This window comes from Artemia sp. Qi Xiang Cuo, chromosome 17 (genome assembly GCF_049724085.1).
Source record: "Artemia sp. Qi Xiang Cuo chromosome 17, ASM4972408v1, whole genome shotgun sequence".
NCBI classification, from domain to species: domain Eukaryota; kingdom Metazoa; phylum Arthropoda; class Branchiopoda; order Anostraca; family Artemiidae; genus Artemia; species Artemia sp. Qi Xiang Cuo.
Window position 1 is genome coordinate 44,357,553 of NC_142810.1, and position 17,165 is coordinate 44,374,717.

Sequence of the window (17,165 nt, forward strand, 5' to 3'; positions counted from 1 at the left end):
CCTCTTGAATATACAGTACAGATACTTCATTCAAGAAACGTGATTAAACACGTTTTGAAACTACATGCTATTTGTATGCCTTTCCTTGGCACCTTTCCAAACGAACAGGGATTCCCACTGGTTCCTACACATTGCAAAAAAGTGAGCAGTACGAAAACTCCACGTTTTCAACCAGACTGGTTTTTTAGGGACCAATAAGGAGAGTTATGCAAATTCGACACAGCTTTATTTCATTTTTTTTAAGGTTCATTTAGACGAAGTTACGTGCGCGCACGTAACTTCGTCAAAATGAACCTAAAAAAAATGAAATAAAGCTGTGCCGAATTTGCATATCTCTCCTTATTGGCCCCTAAAAAACCGGTCTGGTTGAAAACGTGGAGTTGTCGTACTGCTCACTTTTTTGCAATGTGTAGGACCCAGTGGGGACTCCCTGTTCGTTTGGAAAGGTGCCAAGGAAAGGCATACAAATAGCATGTAGTTTCAAAACGTGTTTAATTACGTTTCTTGAATGAAGTATCTGTACTGTATATTCGAGAGGTGAAATCAATAAAGAGCTTGTTACTTACTTACAAATATTTTTTATAATTTCTTGAATGAAATTTCCGTATTGTGTGTATCCAAGAGTAGACTTCAAGAAAGAGATTGTTACTTACTGAAAATTTTTTCATAATTTATTTAATTAAATTTAAAACATCGTGTAGTTAAGTGAAAATTGTTTGTGATAAATAAAAAAAAACTACTTACTTGCGATTTTTTCATAATTTCTTTAATGAATTATCTTTACTGTATATCCAAGAGGTGAAATTAATAAAGAGTTTGTTACTTACTTACAAATATTTTCATAATTTCTTTAATGAAATTTCAGTATTGTGTATCCAAGAGTTAACTTCAAGAAAGAAATGGTTACTTACTGATAATTTTTTTAATAATTTAATTAATTTAATTTAAAAAAAGTATAAAAAAATCTTTAAAAAAAATAATTTTTTTTATTTATTTTACTTTTTTAGATATTTATTTTCCGAACTTTATTTTCTTTCCTTTTTTTTTTTTTTTTTAAAAATTGTTTATTAAATAAATAATTTTCTAATTTGAATTTTAAATTTTTAAATAATTATTTAATTAAATTTATAGGTCGTATATATAAATCGATAAAACAATAAATAGTTTGTTACTTACTTAGAATTTTTTCATAATTTCTTGAAAGAAATTTCTTTTTTTGTTTGTCCAGAAGGTAAATTCAAGAAAGAATTTGCTACTTAGTTACAATTTTTTCATAATTTCTTGAATCAAATTTCCGTATTGCGTATCCTAGAGTTGACTTCAAGAAAGAAATTGTTACTTACTGAGAATTTTTCAATAATTTCATGAATTAAATTTCTACATCATTTAGCTAAGTGACAATTGTTTGTGATAAAGAGAAAAAAAAAAGTTACTTACTTGCGATTTTTTCACAATTTCTTGAATGAAGTATCTGTACTGTATATCCAAGAGGTGAAATCAATAAAGAGTTTGTTACTTACTTACAAATATTTTCATAATTTCTTGAATGAAATTTACGAATTGTGTATCAAAGAGACGACTTCAAGAAAGAAATTGCTACTTAATTAGAATTTTTTAATAATTTATTGAATCAAATTTATAAATAGTGTATCTAAGTCATGAAATTCTTGAATGAAATTTCCGTATTGTGTATCCATGAGTTGACTTCAAGAAAGAAATTGTTACTTACTGAGAATTTTTTTCCTAATTTCTTGAATTAAATTTCTACATAGTGTAGCTAAGTGAAAATTGTTTTTGATAAAGAGAAAAAAAAGTTACTTACTTGCGATTTTTTCATAATTTCTTGAATGAAGTATCTGTACTGTATATCCAAGAGGTGAAAACAAAAAGAGTTTGTTAATTACTTACAAATATTTTCATAATTTCTTGAATGAAATTTCTGTATTGTGTATCCAAGAGTTGACTTCAAGAAAGAAATTGTTTTTTTTAATAATTTCTTAAATGAAATTTCCGTATTGTGTATCCAAGAGTTGACTTCAAGAAAGAAATTGCTACTTACTGAGAATTTTTTCATAATTTATTGAATTAAATTTCTACAACGTGTATCTAAGTCATGAAAACAATAAAGTGTTTGTTACTTACTTGGAATTTTGTCATAATTTCTCGAACATTCAAGAAAGAATTTTCTACTTACTTACAATTTTTTCATACTTTCTTTATTGAACTGTCTTTTTTATTTAAACAGGAGGCGAATTCAAGAAAGAATTTGCTACTTACTTAAAATTTTTGATAATTTCTTAAATGAAATTTCTTAATTGTGTATCCATGAGGTAGCATGAGTGTGTTACCTATTTAGAATTCCTTCATAATTTCTTGAATGAAATTTCAGTATTGTGTATCCAATAGGGGAAAATAATAAAGACTTTATTACTTACTTGAGATTTTATTATTATTTCTTGAATTAAATATCTGTATTGTGTCCATGAATCGAATTCAATAAATCTATTGTTACTTAATTAAAATTTATTCATAATTTAATTAAATGAATAAAAATATTCTAAAGAATAAAAACGGGTTAAGCTTAAAGATATTTATTGCTTAAACGTATTAACATATTTTTGAAAGAATTTGCTACTTACTTACAATTTTTGATAATTTCTTAAATGAAATTTCTGCATTGTGTATCCATGAGGTAACTTCAAGACAGAGTTTGTAGCTTACTTAGAGTTTCGTCATAATTTCTTGAATGAAATGTCTTTTTTTTTTTATTTATCCAGGAGGTGAATTCAAGAAAAAATTTGTCCCCATGTGTCTGACAATAGATGTATTCAAATTCCTTTTCTTACATCTCCGACGTTTTATTAGACATTCTAAACGTTTGATATGCTAGCGTACTCTAAAAATAATGAACACATAACAATGTAATGCAAAATATATTTTTAATGAAATAATGCTATGTAGAATATTAATACAATAAATATATTATGATACATTATTAATATCAACAATTAACTTTGGACATTTTGAATCTGTTCCATAAAATAGTTCACCATGTTCTCTCTTGATATTATAGCTTTTGTCTTCTCTTAGTTCGTAATCAGTAGAATAATCATTATTCCATTTTGATTCATACAAAATTTTTACTGGTGTCTCATCAAAAGGCTCAATATGATTTTCATCTTTGGTATTATTTGGTTCAATGACTGTTTGACCAATGTCAGTAACGTTTGCTGGTGCTTTGTTTTTCATCGATTCATCTTTATATTCCATCGTGATATTTTCTGACAATGCCCTTTTTATTTTTCTGGCAATTTCACTGTCTATTATCACATTATTTTTACACAGGTAACAGTTTCGGCACGTAGACAAGATATGGTTTACGATATTAGTAGAAGAGTAGGCCTTTCTTTTATTGATCTCCCGTTGAATGCTAATACCTGAAAGGTGACGATTGGATGTATCAGTAGGTAATGTGTTACCTGCAACAGTAGCAAGGAGTTGTCCTCTATCATCAATGATTATTTTTATGTTGGCATTCTCTTTGAGTGCAATCATCTCTGGAGATCTCAATCTCGCATAACCACCAACATAAGAGTTGAATTTTTTCGGTATTCCAAAGAAATTTAATTCCTTACTGTCATGACAATGCATGCATACATTTCCAATAGTGCTACCACCTGTACTTGTTTCAAAGTTTAAATATTTCTTTTTGTCGGCATTCAATGCTACAATAACACTGTTATGTAAACACACTTTATTAAAATGCTACATATTAACTTTTTTTTTTAAAGATATTACTTATGTTTTTATAGTTCAACTGAGTAAAAAATAATGATTTAATACATGAAATATATTAGGGTGTTTAAATAACAAGTCATATACTAAAAGTTGGAAAGTAACATCGTGTCTCTGATCAATCACAGAGTGCTGTCAAGAACCGGTCACAGAATTCTAGTGTTAATGTCAAGTCGGGTCTCTGACCAATCACAGAGTGCAATTGCTACAACTTTCAGAATATTTTGACATTTTAAGTTCTATAAAGAAAGAAAAAAAAAACTAAAGTTGAAAAATTTCTAAGTTTTAAAAAATTTTGAATTAAACACTTTTATGATATTTATTGTCTTTACTGAAAAACTAGTGCATTACAGAGTCTCTCAAACCCCTTAAAGCTATTTTAAAAGATACAAAAACTACTTATTTAACACAAAAATTTCGTTTTTAATGACCACCAAGTAAAGAAAAACTACTCGGAATCAGGCAACTGAGTCTCTCAAACCCCTTAAAGCTATTTTAAAAGATACAAAAACTACTTATTTAACACGAAAATTTTGTTTTTAATGACTACCAAGTAAAGAAAAACCACACGGAATTAGGCAACTGAGTCTCTAAAACCCCGTAAAGCTATTTTAAAAGATGCAATAAATACTTATTTATCACAAAAATATAGTTTGTAACGACAATCAAGTCAACAAAAACCTCACGGAAACAGGCAACTGAGTCTCTCAAACCCCTTAAAGCTCTTTTAAAATATAGAAAAAACTACTTATTTAACACAAAAATTTCGTTTTTAATGACTACCAAGTAAGGAAAAACCACACGGAATTAGGCAACTGACTCTCTCAAACCCCGTAAAGCTCTTTTAAAAGATACAAAAACTAATTATTTAACACAAAAATTTCGTTTTTAAAGAAAACCAAGTAACGAAAAAACACACGGAATTTGGCAACTGAGTCTCTCAATCCTCGTAAAGCTCTTTTAATAGATGCAATAACTCCTTATTTAACACAAAAAAGTATATTTTAATGACTACCTAGTAATGAAAAATCACACGGAATAAGGCAACTGAGTCTCTCAATCCCCTTAAAGATCTTTTAAAAGATACAAAACAAATTATTTAACACAAAAATTTCGTTTTTAATGACCCCCAAGTAAAGAAAAATCACACGGAATTAGGCGACGGAGTCTCTCAATCTCCGTAAATCTCAATTAAAAGATACAATAACTACTTATTTAACACAAAAATTTCGTTTTTAATGACCAACAAGTAAAGAAAAATCACACGGAATTAGGCAACGGAGTCTCTCAATCCCCTTAAATATCTTTTAAAAGATACAAAAACTACTTATTTAACACAAAAATTTCGTTTTTAATGACCACCAAGTAAAGAAAAATCACACGGAATTAGGCTACTGAGTCTCTCAATCCCCGTAAAGTTCTTTTAAAAGATACAAAAACTACTTATTTAACACTAAAATTTCGTTTTTATTGACCAACAAGTAAAGAAAAATCACACGGAATTAGTAAACATAGTCTCTAACTACAATTATATCTATATTAAAATATTCAAAAACTAATTATTTAAGACAAAAATTTCGTTTTTTATGAGCATCAAGTAAAGAAAAATCACACGGAATTAGGCCACTGAGTCTCTCAATAGACATCTAGCTCTTTATAAATTTACAATATCTAATGATTAATCTCAAAAATTTCGTTTTTAATGACCATCAAGTAAAGAAAAATCACACGGAATTAGGCAACTGAGTCTCTCAATCCCCGTAAAGCTCTTTTAAAAGATACAAAAACTACTTATTTAACACAAAAATTTCGTTTTTAATGACCATCAAGTAAAGAAAAATCACACTGACTTAGGCAACTGAGTCTCTCAATCCAAGTAAAGCTCTTTTAAAAGATACAAAAACTACTTATTTAACAAAATAATTTCGTTTTTAATTACCATCAAGTAAATAAAAATCACACGGAATTAGGCAACTGAGTCTCTCAATCCCCGTAAAGCTCTTTTAAAAGATACAAAAACTACTTATTTAACACAAAAATTTCGTTTTTAATTAGCATCAAGTAAAGAAAAATCACACGGAATTAGGCAACTGAGTCTCTCACTCCCCGTAAAGTTCTTTTAAAAGATACAAAAACTACTTATTTAACACAAAGAACCCCCATGTAACTGAACCCCTGTATAACTGAAACCCCTGTACAACTGAACCTCCGTGCTAATTTTCATTACTTTTAATATCTAGTCACCAAATGCTCCAAGCCTCATAATAAAAAGGTATTTTGAAAACAGGGAGCTCGATTTACTAAAAAAAAAAGGGAGACGCCCCGGGCACCTGACCCCCCCGTGGAACTGTACCCGTGTGTAACCGAAATCCCTCCGTGCAACTGTATCCTCTTTAACTGAACCCTCGTGCAACTCACCCTCTATGCAACCCACCCCCCCTCATACCACTTTTCAGCCATTTCTTTTTAAATTGACAATATTTTTCAAACGTTACTTACGTATTATACAGACAACATCGGCGAGGTAAAGCTACGTCAAGTCACAATTTCATTATATCGTTACTTTTAAATTAATCTATTGAATACTTTCTAGCAATGTCCCTTGTAAGCGTCTACACAAATATCTTTTCGCAAATATCTTTTCGCAAAAAAAATTCGCAAATCTCGTAAACTAAATAATTAATTACCATTGAAAAATGAATGACTCTTTATATTATTTAACAAACAGAAAAGAATAGCAAAGTTTTTAAAAAAAAAAACCCTAAAAGAAAAATAAACGCGTATTTACACCGTTTGTAAAATAAAAAAAAAAAAAACCGCAAAACATGTCGGGGGTCAACTTTTAGTTAAGCGCGCCTGTTCTAAAAATGGGCTTATAACCAAAAAGGCATTGAACTTTGAAATTGCGTCACTCCTCTTGGCAAAGAGTGTGTTGACCTGTAACTACTAGAAAAAACCTGTTTGTACGGGGGCCCCTCAGAATTCAAAAGACCTATTCTACTCATGAACCAGTTCAAATCTTTTTAGAAACACTACAATCATCATCATTATTGCCAATTTCACTCACCACAATAGACATCATCAATAAGTCTTATTTGATCTTCAGCTTTTAGTTCTTCCATCCATCCAGGAGGATAGCCGAGGATCCTCATTTGGTATATATGCATTGGCAATTGATCATTATTTATACCTAAGGCCTCACGGAGTTTATCACTGAGTTTCCCGGGTTTAAATTGGTCTTTCAAGTAAGTCTCTTCGTGATATCTCCTAAAAAGTAAAAGAAAAAAGGAACAATTCCCGTCTAACATGAATAGACCCACTTATACACTCTTTCCTTTTATCTTATGTCAAATCTTCAATTTGGAAAGGTTTTCTCAGAGAGAAGAGAAAGAGAGAGAGAGGAAATAGAGAAGGAGGAAAAGAAAGGGGAGAGAGTATATACCCAAGGACATACTGTATTCCTGAAAAGCACAAAAAGCCGTCAAAAGTATTGAGACTTTGAGAATAGAGGGACATAATTTACATTTATATATTAGATTTACGAATTGTGCATTAATTTAACAAGCGTTTGTTTTAGTTTAATTAAAAAATTATGTACACAAAGTTCTTCAAAGAAAAGTAAAGAGCCATATTAAAATACTACACGAGCTGAAATAAATTCATATAATAATTGAAACTTGAAATAAATGATGATATCAAGCATAAAAATAACAGATACTATTATAGATGAGGAAATAACTCTTAAACGAGCTGAAATGAATATAAACAATCCAGTCAAACTTAAAACGAACACAAACCACCAGAAACAGAAGTGGGGCTACAACACTCTAAAACTTCTCAAGGTCACAATATAATTGTTCTTTAACAAAAACCAATTAGTAATTTGAGCAGTTTGTTTTACTTTTGTCATAATATTAACAATAACAAAAAATGATAGCACAAAGTTAACCAAAATTTACAATAAAGAGTGATGCTGTCCCCCTATTAAATAAAAAAAACAAATTTTTTTTTTTAACTGAAAGTAAGGAGTGACATTAAAACTTCAAACGAACAGAAATTATTCCGTATATGAAAGGGGCTGCCCCCTCCTCAACTCCTCGCTCTTTACGCTCAAGTTTTATATTGTTTTAAAAAACTAAGTTGTGAGACAGAGTCAATCTTTAGCGTAAAGAGCGAAGGGTTGAGGAGGGGGCAGCCCCTTTCATATACGGAATCGTTTCTGTTCGTTTTAAGTTTTAATGTCACTCCTTACTTTCAGTTAAAAATACTTATTTTTTTATTTCATTTCTGAATGTTTTTGAGTAAATGCAGCTTTTATTTTGGATCACCGTACATGAATAATTAAAACGAAATTTGCATATTAATTTTACTTTTATTTTGCTAAATGGCTTTCTCGAAATTTTGTTCTGACGAAACTTGCGAATTAACTTACGTAACGAACTTCTATGGTCGTATACTTTTATTACGCATATTAAGCGGTTCGTCCCCTAGTCAATACCTCGCTCTTTACGCTAAGTTCAAATTTTGTTCCAATTCTTTAAGAATGACCCCTGAATCAAAAAGGCCGTTAATTAGAATAAATAGCTCTTATGAAAGTACAAAAAAAACTATAGTCTAAAGAGCAAGGTCATGAGTAGGAGGCGAACTCAATCATATACATATTGATTTCTGTTCGTTTTAAATTTTGATGCTGCTCCTTATTTCAGTTGAAAAAATTATTTTTTTTAAATTTAATTTCTGATTAATTTTTTTTTATATAATGCTTGGAAATCCGGCGCCCCCTTCATAGTAATGTGCCTTCCCCCATTAAAAGATCCCCCCGTAACACCCGACCCACCCCACCCCCTCCCAGACTACCAAAAATAAATCCCCCATGAATACTTCTGTATACTTCCCAATAAACAATACTACATGTAAACATTGGGCAAAGTTCACAACTTGCAGACCTTCCCCCGGGGATTGTGGGGGATTTAGTCATCCTCAAAGACATAGTTATTGTTTTTTTTGACCATGTTGAACAAAATGGCTATCTCAAAATTTTGATGGATGACTTTGGGAAAAAATGAGCGTGGGAGGGGGCCTAGTTGCCCTCCATTTTTTGGTCACTTAAAAAGGGCACTAGAACTTTCAATTTCCGTTTGAATGAGCCCTCCCACGATATTCTGTGACCACTGGTTCGATACGATCAGCCCTGAAAAAAAAAAAACCGCATCCCTGATCTTTCTTCAGGCAAAAAAATACAAAATTCCACATTTTTGCAAATAGGAGCTTGAAACTTCTTTAATTTCTCTGATACGCTGAATCTGATGGTGTGATTTTCATTAAAGTTCTATGACTTTTAGGGGCTGTTTCCCCCTTTTTCCGAAAATAAGTCAAATTTTCTCAGGAGCGTGACTTTTGATGGATAATACTAAACTCAATGAAACTTATATATTTGAAATCAGCATAAAAATCTGATTCTTTTGATGTATCTATTGGTATCAAAATTCCGTTTTTTAGAGTTTCGGTTAGTGTTGAGCCGGGTCACTCCTTACTTACAGTTCGTTACCACGAACTGTTTGATCAAGCCGTCTAAACACCTTGAGTGTAATTTGAGTTTTACTGAAAACAATAAGCATTTTGAATAGTATGGTCTTTATTTTCCAAGATGTAAACTAATAGAAGAATATGAAAATCAACATAATAATTGAGATAACTGGAAAGAGATAATGAAATTAAACTAATTATCTAATCAAAAATAGCATTCATTCCTGAAAGTCTCTAGATTTTATTTTATTTTTCAATGTTGTGATTATAAGAGAGAGAATGCCCAGATATACTTTGCTTTCAGTAAAGCACAAATAGCCCCCTTGGATTAAATTGACCCAGAAGGGCAATAGCCTTGCTCCTGTTTGCAGTGAATTTTATTCGTTTTCAGATTGACTTGATATGTATTTTTGTTTTTGTTCGTTTTGAGTTTCCCTGCTCATTTATAGAGATTTCTTCAGTTTGAGTTGTTGAAGAACTTTGTTTCTCTTTGCCTTCAGTTTTCATGTGGCGCTTTACTTTTCCTTTCAATAGCTTATTGTTTAGAAAATAGTTGTTCTAAAATTAATTTCTGCTTTCTCATGATTAATAATATAACATAATATTGGGAATATTTGAAAAGCCCTTTCAGTTTTTAGGCTTAAGAGTCAAAATCTTGGATTGCAACAAAAATAAATATTAAAAATGAAATTCAAATATTATTTTTTTTTTTTTTTTTTTTTTTTTTTTTAAGGCCAACTGAAGAAAATGGACGAACAAAAAGAATATTTGGAGAGGACAACCACCTCTTTTCTTCAGAGCTATCAGAGAAACAAGAAAAAAAAACAAGTACGGACGAGACAATTCGGACAAAAACAAACATGCTTTACAAAATACAACAAACTTTATCAGTTTTTCTTTGTTTGAGTAGTCCCGTCCATTTTCTTAGAATTTTTTTTCAACTTCTCTGTTAGCGCTGAATAAGAAAAGCGGTTGTCCCCTCAAAATACTGGCTTTGTTCATGCAGTATTCTCGTTGGCCTTAAAAAAAAAAAAATCTGGATATTTATTTCTTTAAATTCATGTTTATTATGGCAAGTCAATTGAGTTTGCAAAAGTATCTTTATTGGATTGCAATATAATTTGCGGATGATATTTGAAGTCAGCAAAATTTTCAATCAGCAGTATTTTCGTGCAATAGACTTTTATTACCAATTTCGCGTATTACTAATAGAACTTTATTACTAAGTTTCAGGTGGATGGGAAAATAGATTATTATTCATATTAATTGAAAATATACCAAATATTTGGTCTCCTATGTTTCTCACAAGGACAATATAATCAACTATGTTTTGGTGTTCAAGTCATTCCTAAGGATACTTTTATTTTGGTGTCTTAAAAATGCCGTCAAGAATCAATAGAACCAGATTGTTTCTTTGTTTGTTATCTTAATGAAGATTCAGTTTGCCTTGATTCAGTTTGCCGAAATTTTAATTGATCGTCTAAACAGCCAGAAATTTGATAGCAAATCAGTGTGAAAACATAATTTTTTTGCTAATATCAAATTCAAAAGCATTGGATTTCCCGTCGGAAAACCCAAAGGCTTGTTCACACAGAAATTTCTTTACATTATAAACTTCCCATTCGTTCAAAAACTATAACCCCTTAGTTCTATATATTTCCCTTAGTTGAAAAAAGGTATAATTATGTGCATTCTTCCTTAAAAGTATTCAGGTAACTCCTCTACAGGCCAGAGGGAACTCAAATCCCTTAGGTTTTTTCTACAACAGAATTCAAGCCAAAAATTTCGTCGTATCAAGAGGAAACCCCAGCGGAAGACCGATGGTTTTTGTGAAAACTATCAGTTTTTCCAATTCGCGTGAATTAGACATAAGAATTTACATAATTCATTGTACCCGCTAAGCTTCCCTTGGTACAGTCTGCTTACCCAGAGAGTTTTCCCTGAGCCAATCGAAGAAAAACAATGTTTAGCCTATTGTTGGATTTTCCCAACCAATACAACCCATTTTTTCAAAATATTTCCCCCTTTTTTGACACAAATTTTCCATAGCTTCTATCTTCAATGAGGTCCCCTTGTCTCTGTCTGCATGTCTTGTAAGTCTAAGCAAACCTGAGAGAATACAATTCGTTGGCTCAGTATCACGTGGCACATATTGGGGAAAGTAAACCCTAGAGCTTATCTATCAGCTACGCTCGCTCATAATCTATAAAACCTAGGACTAAAGGTGTTTGATGACTCAGGTACTTCTCAATTATTAACCTAAGAGCGAAAATATGGAATATAGAATATGGAATTAATTGAATTATTGGAAACAAATGACGATAAAATAAAAGTTCAAAATAGGGATAAAATCCTTTTTAATAAACAGTGTATAGATTGTCTATTAAAAGGATTTTATTCCTATTTTGAACTTTCATTTTATCGTCATGGAAAGGCAGTGTGGTTTCCGAAATTATCTAAAACAAAAGACTGAATATTACTTTTGATATTCACATTACTATAACAATAAAAAGATAAAAATAGCCAAAACACAGCTCAGCTGTAAATATTAAAAACGAAAAACATAATAAAATAAAGTACATTAACTCAGACAGCGAAACAGTTGATAAATTTTCCGTTAGGTGTGGTTGTTTTCATTTCAGTTTTTACAGTCAAACAGCTAGGCGACAAAATAAAACCTATGCTCTTCTTAAATAATACGAGAAAGTGATTAAAACAAAGGACTAATAAAAGGTGTTATGAATCCACTCTAAGAATGTCTGTTTTATAACAGCATTTTATAGTAGTTACACCTTTTGGATTCAAAGAGTAACATAACTTATCGACAGCTTATGACAAATGGACCATATAAACAATTTTAGTTCCAGTGGAACTTATAAACTTCTAGAACTATTTGAATCAAAACTATGGCAAGTTTTAAATACTTTCAGTTTAATTCAAAAGTTTAGTTTAATTTCCTTGAAAACTGTACAGTTAATCAAGTTAAATTAAAGTAAAAACTCATTCAAATAATATAAATTTAAAGAGACTAAACTACTTTAAAAATTATTTGTTCTCGGTTCAAGGATTAGCCCTACCCCTGCAGTTAGAAATTTTAGCTATCTTTTTTTAACACGGATAGATTTTCACTGACATCGATTAGTTATTTTTTTTTTCAATTCTAATAGACATAAGTGAACTTAAGCGCATTATTGGGATAATAGAAAATAGACACTGTGAAAACAAATTCGATATTGAAGTGCCATAGTCTGTTAATTTTGTGCCCTTTAGACATAGTTAGTAGTCTGAACTTTTTGGATGGAATTTCTATATTCCTTACAATAGTCTTCTTCAGACATCATCATAAAATTAGATCAACACTTAACGGTCTAATTATCAATATGGCCGACACATCCTCTACCCCTCCTACAACCGCAATGTTCTTCTCTTAAAACTTCGCTTAATGTTCTCTTCTTAATATTCGTCAACAGCATCTCCAAGTCTAGAAAGTATCTTTATTCTAAGCAATTTGCTACCTACAGAAACCAAGCTAATGCCTCTGTAATTGCCAAATTCAGTCTTATCACCTTTCTTATACAAGGGTTTAATTGGAGTTTTCCTAAAACCCCTTTTTTTAAAATCATATTCATAACCTTCAGTAACTAATTTCGAACCTCATAGGCACTATATTTAAAAAACTCGTTTAACACACTATCAGCACCCGGGCCTTGCCATTTTTTAATTCTTTTATTACTGTCACTAATTCTTCTTCACAAAATTAATCTTCATTGACATCTAAGGTGTCACATTTTTTTTTTCATTTTCTTTTGTATCTGTTCCTGTAACCCTATCCCGGTTTAGCACATTCTCAAAATGTTCTGCCCACCTCTCTCTAACTCTTTCCTTATCACCAATTGTGACCCAATTCCTATCTTTAACTGAGACAAGTCCAGATTGAGTACTCTCTCTCAATTTATTAACATGCCAGGACAATATTTTACAATCATGCCGTCAAGCTGCATCTTCCAGATCCTCGGCTATTTTGTCTATTACTCTGATAATGCTTGTATAAGCCTCTTCTCTCTATTAAACATAAATCATTTTCACTAATATCCCTAGCTGCGTTCTTAATCTTAAAACGTCCATCCAATATGGCAAGGGTTAGGGAGAGGGGACAGGTAGCAGAAAAGGGTATGGAAAGAAGGTAGGTTACCCTCTATTCAGTTTTGGTGCTTACAAGACCTCTTGGCCTTTCAAATACAGCCTTCATAGTTTTCAATATCCACCCATGCCACACAAAGGGGCCATAAAAGTGTGTTCTGGCTGTCTTCTGATCCTTTGTTGAGTCTGGTTGTGGAGGAATCAAAATTTTTCCAGAAAACTGCTTTGCTGCCCTTTTTTGTCCCTTTTTTAGAGAATTGGCGAGCCCAAGACATTTCTCGTATATAAGGTTCCTCTTTGTCCAAGGATTTACGGATGGAATGATCAGGAACAAAAACTTTTTCGTCCGTTTTAGACCAAATAACCTCCCATCTCTCTGTCATAAAAAAAGGTAGCGTTATCTGACCCGAGAACAATCCCTGAAATTTTCGAACAAGTATCAAGCAAACCCACTTTTCTGTATCATAAACCATCGAGTAAATAACTGGAAATTTGCAATATTTACAAACCTGGTACCAGGGTAGTGACGGCCATCTTATCCCCAGAGGTATTTTTATCGGAACCTTCGACTCTTGTAAACGGAAAAGCTAAATCAAAATTTTCCTCATACATCGAATGGAGGGGTAGAAAAAAGGACAGAGAGAGGGGATTTGTTGCTCTCTATTCTTTTTAGACTCTTACAGAGGGTACTAGGAGTTACAATTGATAACCAAATGAGTCCCTTTCCCAGTTTCTATGGTCAACTCTTCCATACGATATGGCCGGAGAAAAAAAAAAAATAATACATTGAAGGCACATAGCTCTTTACTTAGGCAACGCTATAGTGTTGTCTGTGATTTCGAACATCATCACACAACCTAATCAACAGGTATGGAAAAAGTTCCAAAGCTGCCATTACCAATAGGAAAATTCGATAGAATTCCAAAAGCTGCGAACACTGTAGCAGCACGACTTGTGTTTTGACAGCTTTTCTTTGAGCAAAAAGTATTTTATATGCAAAAATGGTATTTTCAGACAAAATCTGTAAACAAACTGTGACTTTGCTACAGTAGTATCTATGGAGTTTGCGCGAAGCTATAGCAATTCCCATGTTATTTGCTTGCCTGAATAGGACCATGCTATTTGCTTGCCTGTATAGCAATTTCAACATTATTCTATAGAAGCTTTGCATAACATGTTATGAAGGACAAGTTTTTCTGACACAATTTACATGGACCAGATTTCTAATTCATGGTATACATGTCTTTTTAAGGTAAACCCATGTTAGAAAACCAGCGCGTCTTGTTTAGCTGTTAATATATATCAATTATTTTTTGTATATATTCAGCTTTCAGAATAGGATTTTCAACAGTTTGAATAGTTCATTCAACCTATCAGTATCGGTATTTTTGCGATCATTTACATAGATATGGAATATTCTAAGCAGCTTCTGGTGAGTAAAATTTTCTCATTATTATAATAAAAAGAAATTGTCTCGCCATTAAGTTAAGGAAGAAATTCCTTCCTTGCACTTTTTTTTTCACCATGTTGTTACCTCTTTTAAAAAGCTTCCTTCTTTTAAATATTAAACGGTCCATGTATTTCAAACTTTAGTAAATATTCAAAAAAAAGAGGCATGTTCACTTTGATTTTGGCTCGTTGTATATGAAAAATTAAAATAGAATTTGCATATTAGTCTCGACAGATATGAAAGGTCGCCTCCCTCCTCAACATCTTGCTCTTTACACTAAAGTTCGAATTTGGTTCGAATCGCAAAAGGTTGGTTAACATATCTCTTGAAAATGCTAAAAAAAAAAAAAAAAAGCGTATAGGGTGAGATATAAGCTAGAAGGTGAATTCATTATATAATTAATAATTTTTTAGTTTAGGCCATGTCCAGGAATCTTTTTCTTCCTATTTTTTCTGTGATTTTAAGTATTTCGTAATTTAGGTATATAACTTTTAAAAACTTTGCATATAATTGTCAACTTTTTTTGTGTTTGATACTAAGGAATTGAGGGTCCAATGCCCTTCGTTAATATTCTGAATAAGTAAGAATTGAGCTAGCTAATTAAATTTTGTCATTTTTTTTATTTCAAATTTTGGAGGTTTAGTACCATGACATTCGTATGTACGCGAAGGAAAATTTGAGCAGAAAAATATTGATTTGTAAAAAGTAGCAGGCATTCTAAAGCACTAATAGATTGAGCGCTACAAGTTTCAGAATTGACTTTCTAGGTCAAATTATATCACGGGAAGAGTGTTTTAAAATCCCCTTCCCTCCAAACTCAAAATTTTCCAAAATTCTACTTCAGAAGCTTTTTTAAATATTTGTAAAGCTTTAAGACATAGAGCATTACAAACATCAGAATTGACTTTATAGGTCAAATTATATTATGGGGAGATGTTTTTGAAATCACCCTTTCCTCCTTTCCTTCCCTCCAAACTCAAAATTTTCAAAAATTTTATTTTAAAAGCTTTTTAAATATTTCTAAAGTGCTACAAACATCAGAATAAACTTTAGAGGGCAATTTATCTGTGAAAGAGGTTTCATTACTAAATTTTTCTTCTTTTTTAAGGATGTTGAGGTGGATTCTTGCAATCATCCTCCCTCCGAAAAGAGACCAAGATGGGATGATATCACATCAATGCAAGCTGCAAGGCCAACAGTCATCAGATTTTCTAATTCCAATACACGTTCGTTGGACCCGCCCGGAGTCTCTATGCAACCTGACAAGAAATTCGAGTCAGCCTCATCTGATCAAGATGGAGGGAACACTCATCTTCAAGCATTGTCAGGGACTTCTGATGTACAAGTGCAGCCAGAATTTGTAAATGTATATATTTTTTCCGTTTTTTTTTCAAAAATAAGACAAATTTTCTCAACCGCATAACTTAAATTTGTTTCTAAACTAATCCTATTTCATTTTCTTTCATTAACCAAATTAGCAATATATAAAAGAGTGGTTATAACACACAGAAGTAGCAAATAGCTTATCATAGATTTATAAAACTTAACCTGTAATTTCTCTTTTAAGCAAGATCATTCCTAATGCAAAAAATCCGATTTTTTCATTAAACAACTTCTATATATATATATATATATATATATATATATATATATATATATATATATATATATATATATATATATATATATATATATATATATATATATATATATATATATATATATATATATATATATATATATAAACAAATTACTATTTCATTGTTGACAGTTGAACAACCGCTCTTGAACTAGGTTAATCTTTTGCATTAAGCTTTGTGTGTATTCTCTTATCAAATGTCCTATCGAGAAGGGTGAATTTTTAATCCTACAGGTATAAATTGGAATGCTAATCAATCGCTACAAAAATGCATTTCAAACGACCGGGTGTTTTTATCTTCGATAAGATATTAACACGAGAAAAAAGGATTCTTAAAAGTTGTTTTCGAAAAGAATTTGAGACTGAAATTCTAGGGTCGTTATAATACACAAGTTCTATTTGAATGGTATTGTGAAGTCCTCTATCCCAACTCGAAAGAGCACCAATCCTTCTACTCCAAAGAAAGCTCCCAGCCTCCAAAGGTCCCCCCCCCCTAAAGCACTAATAGATTGAGCGCTACAAGTTTCAGAATCGACTTTATAGGTCAAATTATATCACAGGAAGAGGGTTTTAAAATCCTCCTTCCCTCCAAACTCAAAAATTTTCAAAAATTTT

General features: G+C 31.4%; 1 protein-coding gene across 1 annotated transcript in view; it reads right to left on the reverse strand.

Annotated features, from left to right (window-relative positions):
• The window catches only part of LOC148942240 (zinc finger CCHC domain-containing protein 8 homolog), a 93,454-nt gene that overhangs the window by 17,463 nt on the left and 58,826 nt on the right, over nt 1–17,165 (reverse strand). The window contains exon 3 of the mRNA XM_089103023.1: nt 6,863–7,062. Coding sequence (XP_088959149.1) covers nt 6,863–7,062 — 200 coding nt within the window. The remainder of the gene's footprint in view (nt 1–6,862; nt 7,063–17,165) is intronic.